The 12,725-nt window shown below is 40.7% G+C and overlaps 2 protein-coding genes across 7 annotated transcripts in view; both read left to right on the top strand.

Annotated features, from left to right (window-relative positions):
• The window catches only part of CHST10 (carbohydrate sulfotransferase 10), a 30,827-nt gene extending 25,694 nt beyond the window's left edge, over positions 1-5,133 (top strand). For all 6 annotated transcript variants that reach the window (XM_039513640.1, XM_039513609.1, XM_039513633.1 and 3 more), the window contains 3 exons: positions 1,938-2,172; positions 3,217-3,322; positions 4,359-5,133. In XM_039513640.1, coding sequence (XP_039369574.1) covers positions 1,938-2,172; positions 3,217-3,322; positions 4,359-4,896 — 879 coding nt within the window. In that variant the 3' untranslated portion in view covers positions 4,897-5,133. The remainder of the gene's footprint in view (positions 1-1,937; positions 2,173-3,216; positions 3,323-4,358) is intronic.
• Positions 5,134-11,746: 6,613 nt separating this feature from the next.
• Positions 11,747-12,725, top strand: part of LONRF2 (LON peptidase N-terminal domain and ring finger 2) — a 70,534-nt gene continuing 69,555 nt past the window's right edge. Inside the window, exon 1 of the mRNA XM_039533294.1 lies at positions 11,747-11,936. The gene's annotated coding sequence lies outside the window, so the exon portion shown is untranslated. The remainder of the gene's footprint in view (positions 11,937-12,725) is intronic.

Consider the following 12,725-nt stretch of genomic DNA (forward strand, 5'->3'; position numbering starts at 1 on the left):
AATATTACTTGATCGAACAGTAACTTAAAAAGTTATTTTAGATAGGTCATTGGCTTAGACTCACTTAAAATAACTGCTGGCGATGTAAGGACACTTTTTCTTTCATTTGTTTTCTTTTAACCCCCTATTCCCATTTTTAAATGAAAGTTTCTAGCCCTTTTCCTTAAAGAATCAAGCCTCACAGTGTAAACCAGTCACTAGGGAAGCTTGTTAGTAGAAAATACAGATTTTTTCCCACACAAAATTGAGGTTAATCAGGCAAGCTATTTATAAAGAAAGAGCTCCCGCCTTTTTTTTTTTTTTTTTTGGTCGCCACAGTTCTGCCAGATCCTTGCTTGAGACCAGAAAGTGGGAGGCAATTAAAATGGAAGGATCCTAATTCATCTATTTAAAGGGAAGGGTGAATGTTGCCACCTTCTGCTGTTGATGCTCTTCCTTCTGCCTCTGCCAAGTCCCTGCTAACCCCAGTACTCCCTTCTGTAGACCTCCTAAGGTGCTCACTTCCTGTGGCTCTTAAGAGGCCCAGTGGAGATGGATGGGGTAAGGAGAGCTTGGAGGTGCAGTGAGGAAGTGGGTCATGGAGAGTGCTAGCACAATGAGGAGGTTGCATCACCCAAATTGGAGGTTGGGTAGCAGAACAGAAGTGCAAAAGGAGAACATCAGAAGCATTGAAGAAGAGGCCAGAATGTGCTTCAAGCCTTATGTTTCACTGGCCCCTTCCCTGTAAGCAGTAGGTTGTTCACCAAGGCGCCATCCACTCTGAAAGATTTAAGGTGCTTGTTGTAGATGCCCTTCTTCAGAGGATCAAATCACTTACGTTTAGCCCCCCCTGTCACATGCTTGACCTTAACTCTCTATATGTAGTAACTCTTGTTCTGAGGCTAATGCAGAAAGGCCATAAGCTTCATTACCCTGCAAGAGCTGTAAGGCTGTAGCAGCTTTCAGCCTCATAAACCCAAGCTGCTTTACTTTAAACTGTTAATCTGTGGGTCTTTTGGGGGGGAATTTCCTTAAGCATTCCACTGTCTCACTTTAGCAGAATCAGAATGCTCTGTATGCTTTCTGGAAAGCCAACTCCTAACACTGAATGAAATAATTGTAGATATGACCATTTCCATAAAACGGAGCTTGAGTTGTTTACCCTGATGTGTTCTTAAGATATTACTGCTGCTACTCTGAAATCTATGATCTCTGCTTGTCTTCCTGATTGATGAGTTGCTATTTGATTAAGTAGTTCCTCCTCCCCACCCAGAATAGTGCTACGGCCTGCTTCTGCTGCTGTGCAAAACTTTCCCAAGCAGCTGCAGAGTGAAAGGACATTAATGTTTGCTTCATTGCTGCCCGTTGGGGGTTCTGAAGAGCGTTTGTGAAACTGAGCAGAATTTGGTCAACCTTACTTTGCTGCAGCTTGGAGAAACGGATGCATTGTGGCTGTCTGTGTGTGCAGATACAGGAAGTCAGCACAGCATCAGTTTGCATCCGGAAGGTTATCTTCCCATCCATAAGGGCTAAAAAAATTTTATGTTTCAAATGAAAACTTAATTTCTGCTGAAACTAATGGTTTAGCTCTGCCTTCCCACCACCTGGACAATTTCCTACTTGCCACTGCGCTTAGATAAGGGATTTTAAGTTCTGGTAAAAAGCCTGGTTTGTTCCTTTCTATACAGACTAGACCAAACTGGATAAAAATTGCTGTATAGAAAGGTTCTTACCCTCCTAGATAATGATTGAAAATCACCAGCCTCTGTAGTAGCAACACTGAGGAAGCCAAAAGAAACCAACTGGGATGATGTAAAGTTTGCAATATTTTTTATACAGAAGAGGGGGGAACATCATATATACTTTACTAGGATACTGAATTTTACTGCTTGGTCCCTTACTCTCTAAAATTTGATCTAGAAGTTAAACTTTTGCTTGTTTTTGTTTTTTTTAATAAGCCGACTGGAAAAGTTTTTTCTGAAGAACTGATGCACCAACCCCTGGTCCATGTGAAAAGGATTGAGCTTCTCAGGAATGTGTGCAGAGATGCAGCGTTGAGGAATCTCTCTCATACTACCGTTTCCAAGTTTGTCTTGGACCGAATATTTGTTTGTGACAAGCACAAGATCCTGTTCTGTCAGACTCCGAAAGTGGGCAACACTCAATGGAAAAAAGTCTTGATTGTTTTAAATGGTACCTACTTGCTCTTATGCGCGTAAGGTTTTTGTTTGAGGGGAAAAGGGCAGAATCACTAGAATGAGGGAAGCATTAAAACTAATTTCTTAACATTCTTTTTTTACAAACAGATACTTAATTCCACTCATTCATTCCTTGCAGTTCCTTTTAGTCCTTTTTAAATGTCTCCTTTTTGAAAAATTAAAAATTACCTTCTTTCTGCTAGAATAAATATCACTGTAGCTTACCTCAGAAGTAATTTATCCGAGCCATTGAGGATTTATTTGGTGGATATATTCTCACTGCAGGCCGGGCACCGTGTGAATAGAATTTTTAAACAAGTGAATCATAAAGGATCACAATCCCCTGAACCAGGGTAATTTAAATCCTGTGACTTGAACCCAACAACAAAAGGAACAATTGTTATTTCAAGTGTCTAGCCATAAAAAAAAGTTGCATTTTTCAGCAGTACTGTAAGATTTCTGTGGCATGAAGTTGGAATTTCTGTTTTGACAGCAATTCTCAGTTTTCAGTTTGGCAGCTGCTGCAGCTCTGTAACATTGGGATTTTGTATATACATTATTAATTGGCCATGCAATGAGTTATGAAGAATCAATCATACACTTAAGGGTGTAGAATTGTAGCCTGGTCAGTGAAAATAAATTGTAGAATGACTTAAAACAAGAGAAAAGGAACAATGTTGTGATTTATGTTAAAATAAAAAAAAAGGGCGGATTCAGGTTATGTGGGAGGAAAGTTGTGGGAAGGGCGGGGAGGGTTGACAGATAAGGCTTGTTTAACATGCATTATTGAGAGACTTGAACACTGCTTTGGTTTAGACAGGAGTTGTCATGTTACAAATCTCCAAATCTGTATTCTTTTGAGTGTTGAACAGCCGTTAGTGTTGCAGTCTGAATCTTCCCTTATTTAGCAGCTTTTGTACCTAGTAACCATAGCTACTAATGCCACAGAAGAGAGAGAAACCAAATAAAAACACCACTATGAGACATCCTTCCCCACCTCTTTTAAAGGTAACCTTTTCTGTCTATCTTCTTTATCTAGGAGCATTTTCTTCCATAGAAGAGATCCCAGAGAACATAGTACATGACCATGAGAAGAACGGACTTCCACGCTTATCCTCCTTCAGTGACTCTGAAATTCAAAAACGGTAAGAGGTGATTTCCCAGGGAGATAGTTAGTTAGGTTTCTGAACAAGAGAGGAAAATTGGAGGATCACACATTAAAATACAGATCGAACCAAGGAGATCTCAGTTTCTGTTACGCTGGTGTTACCACTGGTGTAACTCTGCTGATTCTGTTGATGTTGGTGTTACCATCCCATGTTCACTTCAGAGGAGTAAAACCAACATTACTGGTGAAATGGAGTGGAGAATCAAACCCAGGCTGTGCTTAGATGTGCTTAGGTTTTCTCTGGTTCATTTGTTACTTATATAACAGCATAAGTGTTATGGGTGTTTTAAATAAAAGATAGACAAAGATTCCTTTCTCAGAAAAACTTACAATCTAAGGGCCAGATTGTGCCACCCCTATTCACATCAACAAGTGCCTTACTTCATAAGTAATGCTACTGAAATCAATTGGGCCCCAAGGTTGAGAAAGAGGGAGAATAGGAACAAAATGATTGTGGTCACTTAGGAGACTTATACCTGGATGGTTATGAAAATGTAGTTTTTTGTTGGGTATAAGACTAAGGGTTTTTATAAGCCAGCTTGAAGAATTGGTTTTGAGAGGGGATAGTTCCATAACGAAAGGTGGCATCTCCTTTGAGGCCAAGTCTAAAGCCCAAAGCTCATTTGAGCTCAGGTCTGAAGTCAGTGGAATGATTCCCATTGCTTTTAATGGCTTTTGAATCAGGTCCCTGGAAATGCGTACTCTCTAAGAGTAATCCTGGATAAGATTTCTCCTAGATACTTCACCACATGCCCTAGCTATTTTGTCTCCTATGACTAACCCTGCTTAGTAGGTGACCATTTGTACATCCTGTTTTGTATTAAAACAAGTAAAACATTTTATTTCAAGTGTTATTGGTAGTGGTATTCAGAGATAGATGAAAAGTGGGTTACTTCTTACAAGTCATATTCTTGGTATTTCAGAGGTTGTATTTTATCTCAGTTTTGTAGCTCTTAGAAAAAGTGAACTATGTATCGATCTGTTTAATCCCTTCCATTTCTGTTTTCCTTTAGACTGAATTTATACTTCAAGTTTTTTATTGTAAGAGATCCATTTGAAAGACTTATTTCTGCATTTAAGGATAAGTTTGTCCACAATCCTCGATTTGAACCTTGGTACAGGCATGAAATTGCTCCTGGCATTATTCGGAAATACAGGAAGAATCGCACAGAGACTAGGGGGCTGCAGTTTGAGGACTTTGTGCGCTATTTGGGGGACCCTAACCACCGACGGCTAGATGTTCAGTTTGGTGATCACATAATTCATTGGGTAACATACGTGGAACTTTGTGCCCCATGTGAAATAACTTATAGTGTGATTGGACACCATGAAACCCTGGAGGATGATGCTCCATATATCCTGAAAGAAGCAGGAATAGACCATCTGGTATCATATCCCACAATTCCACCAGGAATAACGGTATACAACAAAACAAAGGTAGAGCGTTATTTCTCAGGAATTAGCAAGAGAGATATAAGACGCCTATATGCCCGCTTTGAAGGAGACTTTAAACTCTTTGGATATCGGGAACCAGATTTCTTGCTAAACTGATGCCTAGAAACTGTGAAGACGTGTCTATCAGATTGAACTAAAGCATATGAATACCAGCTGCAGCACTGACAGAACTGAGATTGACAATACTGTACCATTGTTTTCTAATGTTGCTCCATTTTTCAGTGGAATATTTGTCACACAAACAATTAGGGGTTCCTAACTGTTAGCCACTGACCATGTTTTCAACATATGACATTGCAATCTTCTATTGTGAATTAAATCTGTCTCATCCAATGTAAGGGGACCTGATGCTTATATAAAGAAATGTGGAGTCTCTCATGGGCTATGAAAACTAGAGGCTGACATAGGACCAAAAACTGATGATGTGCTAGACAAGCAAAAGATGTCCAGAGTCTGCTGTGTGGCTGCTATAATCATTGTGCCGAGCTAATGCTGTTTTTTGCGATACACATAAAATGAGTCTAACTTGACAGAAGCTTCAGTCCTATCCAAAAAGGGCGGATTCCAGAGGCCGTTTGTTTTTATTTTGTGTCATGGCGTTATCTGTACTTACTACTGGTCCATCAGGCCACATAGTTGTTCATTTTTTAATTGTTAACTTCCAAGTTTGTATGTTGTCTGAAAACTTGAGGTGGAGCATAGATCCCAACAAGAAACTCGGAAGGACTGTTGGGGAGACTTTGAGGAAAACTAATTAAAAAGTAAAGATGAATTGTATTTGCAAGAGCAAATATAGAAGCCAAGACCCGCTTTCTAAATACTGTGCATTTTAACATTGTTTATTTTCTAATGTTTCAGGCTGTTACAAATATTAAATAAGCCATGAAAACAAGAAAACATATGAACATAAAAGTTGCCATAATTATTTGGACCAATGGTCCAGCCACTCCAGTATCTTGCTTCCAGCAGTGATCAGTACCTGATGCTTCAGAGAAAAACAAATACCCTCCCAAAATGTACCTTCCCAATTCTCAATGGGTAGATTCTTTCTTGATTCTTCCCGGTGATCAGTTGGCATAATGCCCTAAATCAAAGGTTCCCAAACTTTATGCCACCAGCTTTGGCAACTTGCCAGGAGTTAAAGAGCTACACTTTTGTATAAATTTTAAAAGCAAAATTAAATTAACACAACCATAGTATTTGCCTGTGCGTGCACTGTTCCTGTTTGATTATGAGAGGTCTTTTTGTTTTTTAGTTCACCAGCAATAAAAACCTGTGGTTGATCAGCTTTGCCCCCACCCTGCAGTAAGTGTCAGAGGGAAGACCACAGCTGCACTTTAGGATTCACAGAGTCATATTTGGCTGCCGAGCTGCATTTTTGGCATCTCTCTCCTAAAGGATGAATTTTGAATATGATAGTTTCTCATCTTCCATGGCTATAATCCTTAACAATGGCAATAAAGTTATGGAATCTCTCGTTCTAAATCCAGCCACAGTATTTGTCTGGATAGCCTTCTGTGGCGGGACAAAGGAAGTATCTTCCCCCTGTGAACTTAAAAAAGGAAAACCAGTGCCAAATTGGACATGAGCTGCTGTCCGCAAAAAGGAAATCCTTTAGTAGCTGAATGTGATTCCAGAAGCATATTGACAGACTGATTGGTGTAAGGGAGAATTGTTACTGGGCATTGTTCACAAAAGAGCAGTCTAAGGTGGCAAAGCTTGAAGTGCTCTTGTTTTTCTTGAAAAAGCAGCAGTTACAGTGTCTTAGATTTGTTACTTCTTAACTGGTAATTAAAGGATGTAACAGCTCAGTTATTTTTATATAAAGTCCATAGAAAAGTATATTGTTAAATGCATTTCAGAGCTAATGAGCTGATTACCTCTCTACTGTATTAAAATGTAACAATGTGAATAATGTATAGTGAATTAAGGCCTTAAAGTTTAGTCCTAATAAAGGTGAAGTAGACTTTTTCTCTCTCAAGCAAAAGATACTGATCACATAACTGTGTCTGGTTTTATTCTTCTTAGCATAGTGTTTTGGTACTAGAGTTCTAATGCAGTGACCTAGTAAATTCAATTAAATTACTATTTTGTGACTTTTTCTAATGGTTCCATACTACTAGCTCTGGGCTCCTACACTTTACAGTCTGGGATTGGAATGCTCATTATCTTTTTCTCAATTTGTAAGTGAAATATACTAAAACAATATCCCTCTGTGCTACTTTTTCCATGTGGAAATCTTCATTCTTTTGTGGTTAATAGCATTTCAGGAATAATTGTGGATGAATATTATAGAAACTACTTAACACTCAGGTCATGTCTATGCTAGAAAGTTAGGTCAACACAAGGTATGTTGACGTAAAGTCACCTCAGAGAGTATAATGAAAGTTTCACTGAGATCTCTTAGGAGAATTCATTGCCATAAGAGAGGAGGAGGACCATGCTAAAATGAGAGGACCAGGCTTAAGAAGGAGGGCTAGGCTAAAATGGTGAAATCCATGCAGAGGAAGAGAGGAGAGGCAGACGAATGGGAGAGTGGAGCAAGAAAGGCTGCAACATGGGGAGCAGTGGCCCACATAGAGTGCACCATGCGGCAAGATGGGGGCCTTCCACTCCAGCTCCTTTGAGACTTGTCATAAGAACCGCCATACTGGGTCAGACCAATGGTCCATCTAGCCCAGTATCCTGTCTTCTGACAGTGGCCTATGCCAGGTACTTCAGAGGGGACGAAGAGAACAGGTAATCACCAAGTGATCCATCCCCTGTCATTCCAAGCTTCTGGCAAACAGAGGCTAGGCATAATTCAGAGCATGGTTTTGCATCCCTGTCCATCTTGGCTAATAGCCACAGATGGATCTATCCTACATAAACTTATCTAGTTCTTTTTTGAACCCTGTCATAGTCTTGGCCTTCAAGCATCCTCTGGCAAGGAGTTCCACAGGTTGACGGTGTGTTATGTGAAGAAATACTTCCTTTTGTTTGTTTTAAACCTGCTGCCTATTAATTTCATTGGGTGAACCCTAGTTCTTGTGTTATGAGAAGGAGTAAGTAACATTTCCTTATTTACTTTCTCCACACCAGTCATGATTTTATAGACCTCTATCATATTCCCCCTTAGTTGTCTCTTTTCCAAGCTGGAAAGTCCCAGTCTTATTCATCTCTCCTCATACCCCTAATCATTTTTGTTGCCCTTTTCTGAACCTTTTCCAATTCCAGTATATCTTTTTTGAGATGGGGCGATCATATCTGCACTTAGTGTTCAAGATGTGGCCACACCATGGATTTTAGAGGCATGATGATATTTTCTTTCTTATTATCTATCCCTTTCCTAATGATTCCCAACATTGTTAGCATTTTTGACTGCCACTGCACATTGAGTGGATGTTTTCAGAGAACTATCCACAGTGACTCCAAGATCTCTTTCTTGAGTGGTAACAGCTAATTTGGACCCCATCATTTTATATGTATAGCTGGAATTGTGTTTTCCAATGTGCACTATGCATTTATCAACATTGAATTTCATCTGCCATTTTGTTGCCCAGTCACCCAGTTTTGTGAGATCCCTTTGTAACTCTTCACAATCAGCTTTGGACTTAACTATCTTGATTAGTTTTGTATCATCTGAAAATTTTCCCATCTCACTGTTTACCCCTTTTTTCCAGATCATTTATGAATATGTTGAGCAGCACAGGTCCCAGTACAGATCCCTGGGGGACACCACTATTTACCTCTCTCCGTTCTGAAAACTGACCACTTATTCCTACTGTTTGTTTCCTGTCTTTAAATTAGTTACTGATCCATGAAAGGACCTTCCTTCTTACCCCATGACAGTTTGTCATTGAGATAGTGTCTGTATTGGTGGCTCTACATACTGAGCTCCACTTCTCTTGCACCAGAGAAAACTGATGGTGGCCTGGCTCTCTCCTCTACCAAATTCCCTTTATATAAATGAGTCAAGTAGGTATGGGGGGCTCAAAGAATCTTCTTGCTGACCCTCCTCAAAACAGTAAGGCCAGGCCTGCGCTCATAATGAACATAGTTGACAGGAATCAGTTAATTGTAAATGGAGGGAGGAAATTGTATAGCCAGTTAATGACCAATTATGATGTAAGTTAATGCCCCTTTACACCACCCTGTCAGTACAAAGTGGTCTTAAGGTAGGCATATGTCATAGGTTTATTCCCCACTTTGAACTTTAGCGTTCACAAGATGGGGACCTGCATGGACTCCTCTAAACTAAAATCCTAGTTTAGATCTGGTTCTTGCTGCCACCAGTCAAGTTTTAAGTGTCTGACACACTCCCTGTTCCCCCAAAACTCTCCCTGGGGAACACAGATTCAAACTTGAATCTCAACACAAAGGGAAACAACCCATTTCCCCCCTCCCCTCTCCTAGTGCTTAGGAGAGATACCTGGATTCAAATTCCTTGAATCAAACAAAGAGGGATTTCCTATCCCCCTTCCCTTCCCCTAGTCCTTGGGAAAAATACCTTGATTCAAACTCCTTGAATCAAACAAAGAGGGATTCACTTTTCCCCCCTCCCCTTCCCCTGAAAATCCAAACAAGGGAAGAAATCAATCAAGTTCTAAAAAGAAAAGATTTTATTAAAAAGAAAGAAAGGAAGTGTGCTGCTAGTCCCTTGTAGTGTGATTAATTTGCAGCAGTGTGTGTGTGTTCTGTGGCACTGCTGTGGAGACAGTTGCAGAATTATATTCTTTTTCTATTAGCAATCGAATCCACAGTGTGATTGTCCAGAATGCATTGCAGGCTGATGCCTCCCTTCTGGAAGAGAATTGAGTCTGTCTCCCTCAAGTTTTCACCATACTTTGGTGCTGCCTTGTGCAGAACTTCATTGCAGTGTTTTGTTTAACTTTAGGATGCCCCATTGGTTTCCCTTTGTCATCTGTTGCAATTGCTTGAGGTGCCATCAGCCCACTGCCACCAGAGCAGCTGTAGAGCTCTGAATGCACTGTAGTGTGGCTTGCCTTGTAATAAGAGAAGTGCCCCTACAGGGCAAGCAGCAATACACTTCCAGCTGAACAGCTGATGGCAACAGGCTGACATTACCCAGAGGAAATACAACAGCTGACAAATGCTGCTGCTTAGTGCTAAGTAACACTTAATCATCATTTCCCCTTATTATCAAGGAAGGCAGGAGTGCAGGGGGAAAGGAATGTACGTTTGCCTGGAGTCATAACAAGCAATGACCTTGACAAAAGTTCCAGACAGCACTGAAAACTGCACCTGCTACTCACTTTAAAACCCCCTATGGAGTAACTAACATTTCTTTGAAACAACTGCAAGTTACGCATCTACTGTGATTTAGTAAATAGGGATATTCTTATAGATCTTTCTGTTTCTTCAATCTGTAGCCTTTTTATGTTTCTCAATTCTCACTCTCTCTCCCTGGCAGCATAAGATAATATGCTGTGACCTACACTCACTGCTCCTCCCTTGCAAAGATAGAAGATTGTAGGTAGCCACTTCCCTGAATTAGTATCTTTATAGTGTGATCATGCCACAGTTCAGAGTGAAGCATATGGAGACAGAATTGCTATGGATTACGAATAACTTACTATGGGTGTGGGGATCTTGGTGATGTGACATTTATTGATTTTAGATATTTCATCTGCCTTTAATACTATAAATCTTGCTAACTGCATAATTATTGCATTTTTTTTGTCCCTCGGTTTATCCTGTACTTCCGTTCTTACTACTTCGGTGGTTTCTGATAACATTTCTCAGCAAGTTACATTTGAAATCTGACATGTTGTAAAGTCTCTATTTGGAGCCACTTGTTTTGCTCTTAATCTATTTTCAAGGGGCTTTGCAGTATCCTTTGCACTGAATTGCCATCTTTATAGTGTTACTTAACCAATGAATGCCACTGTTCTGTTTTAAGAAATATAGAATTACTTACAAACTACAGTATAAAAAGGAAGCTATCATACAGCCTGCTGAGACAGTTCTGTGGGGAATCCAGGGCCCTGTCTTCTGAATTCTGTCGTCTTCACTAAGATACTTCATTAGCATATTGTCAGTCTAACTTTCATTTGTAAAGCCCCTCAGGACAGGATTTGGGGATCAAATTCAGAGGTGAGAAATGGTGGTAGAAATTCCATGTTGGCCATGAGCACTAAGAGGACTGAGGGCAGGGGTTGTAAGATTAAATAGTTCCACACCATCTCCTCCCTATGCATGTTATTTTATATTCTCCTGTTGGTTGCTCTCCTGCTGCAACCCCACCCTTCTGTCTCCTTGGTAGATAAGTTACACCCACATATGCTCCTGCCATCCAGGAAGTTGGGCCTTGTCGTTCTATTTGCCTCTAGTGTGTTGAGCACCTAACCCTTTTCCAACTGCAATTTGGTATGTGTAGCAAGTGTCTCCAGCTTGCTCATCCTGTCCTTTCCTTTGTTCTATCTCCCTTACCTGAAATAAACAGAAAGTAACAAACGGTACCCTTCTTTACCAGTTTCCAACCTTCTCACTGTTGAATCACTCAGTATTTATATATCAGAGGGGTAGCCGTGTTAGTCTGGATCTGTAAAAGCAACAAAGAATCCTGTGGCACCTTATAGACTAACAGACGTTCTGCAGCATGAGCTTTCGTGGGTGAATACCCACTTCTTCAGATGCAAGAAGAATCTTGCATCTGAAGAAGTGGGTATTCACCCACGAAAGCTCATGCTGCAGAACGTCTGTTAGTCTATAAGGTGCCACAGGATTCTCAGTATTTATATTGTCTGTTATACGAGTGGCTGGAGCGTGACCCTTGGCTAACCAGCAGATGGGGTCTAGAACCTGCCGCCTATACCACAGTGACACTTTCTGTGGGTACTGAGCATTGTGAGGCACCTCACTACCATCTGCCCTTGTCTGTGTCAGCTCCCAAACTCTACCAGCCGGAGCAACACAAGCACTCCCCACTAGGCCTCGCAGGCCCCACTGTCTCTCTGCAGGTAAGTGATAGGCACACTCCAGCTCTTGAGGCCTCCAAATGTCTCCTTGGAGTGTTCAGCCCCTGTTCCACTGGGGACACAGTAGTCACAGATTCGCTGTTTCCAAAGAACAAGTACACCCCAGCCCACCAGTTCTACTTCCGATCATCGCTCCCCTGAACACACAGCACTCAGGTATGTTTAGAATGAAAGCAAGTATAAGTTTGTTTAACAAAGTCCAGAGATTCACGTAATAGCAGGTAGAAATATTGGAAACAAATGGTTACATATAGAATAAAAGCATAACATACATTCTAGACCCTAGACTTAATTAACTAGATACACTCATGTCTTCTAGAGTATAGGTCACCTAAAGTTCTTGCAGCGTTTTACAGCCAGGTTTGGCTGTGATCCTCTTTTCATGAGATAGACATGCTACTAGCTTGTCTCCTCAGTGAAGGACCCTCTGTGTTTCTTTGCCTCCCAAGATATACAAGTGCCATCCTTTATCTACTTTCATATGTAGGACATCCACCTGCTGTTTTGTTCCTTCCTGTAGATTTTCTCTCTCTTAGATTTTGCAACCTGGCTCAGTATGCAAATAGGCCTCCATTGTGAGGCAGACAATATATAATGCACAAATGACCAGACAGGGAGATAAGCATCTGTTACCACCTGCCTGGAAGGAACATGTCTGAGGATGTCACCTCCTGTGACCTGCCTTACCATCAAGACCTTAAGAACATAATTTTCAGTAATAGATACATAACTTCTTAAATATTATCCATATATACATTGCACAATGATCATGATGACTAGAGGGCTCCTGGCTCTCTCTAGAAACCTGACATACCACCCTTTGGTGAACTATTTTGCAGATATCTGACCAAGGGGATCCATCTAAAACCCTATGCACCCATATGCCAGCTGGTTATGGTTTTAAAATTAGACTGATAAAGGATTTGCCATTACCTCCATGTAAAG

This window comes from Mauremys reevesii, linkage group 1, assembly GCF_016161935.1.
Source record: "Mauremys reevesii isolate NIE-2019 linkage group 1, ASM1616193v1, whole genome shotgun sequence".
Lineage (NCBI taxonomy): Eukaryota > Metazoa > Chordata > Testudines > Geoemydidae > Mauremys > Mauremys reevesii.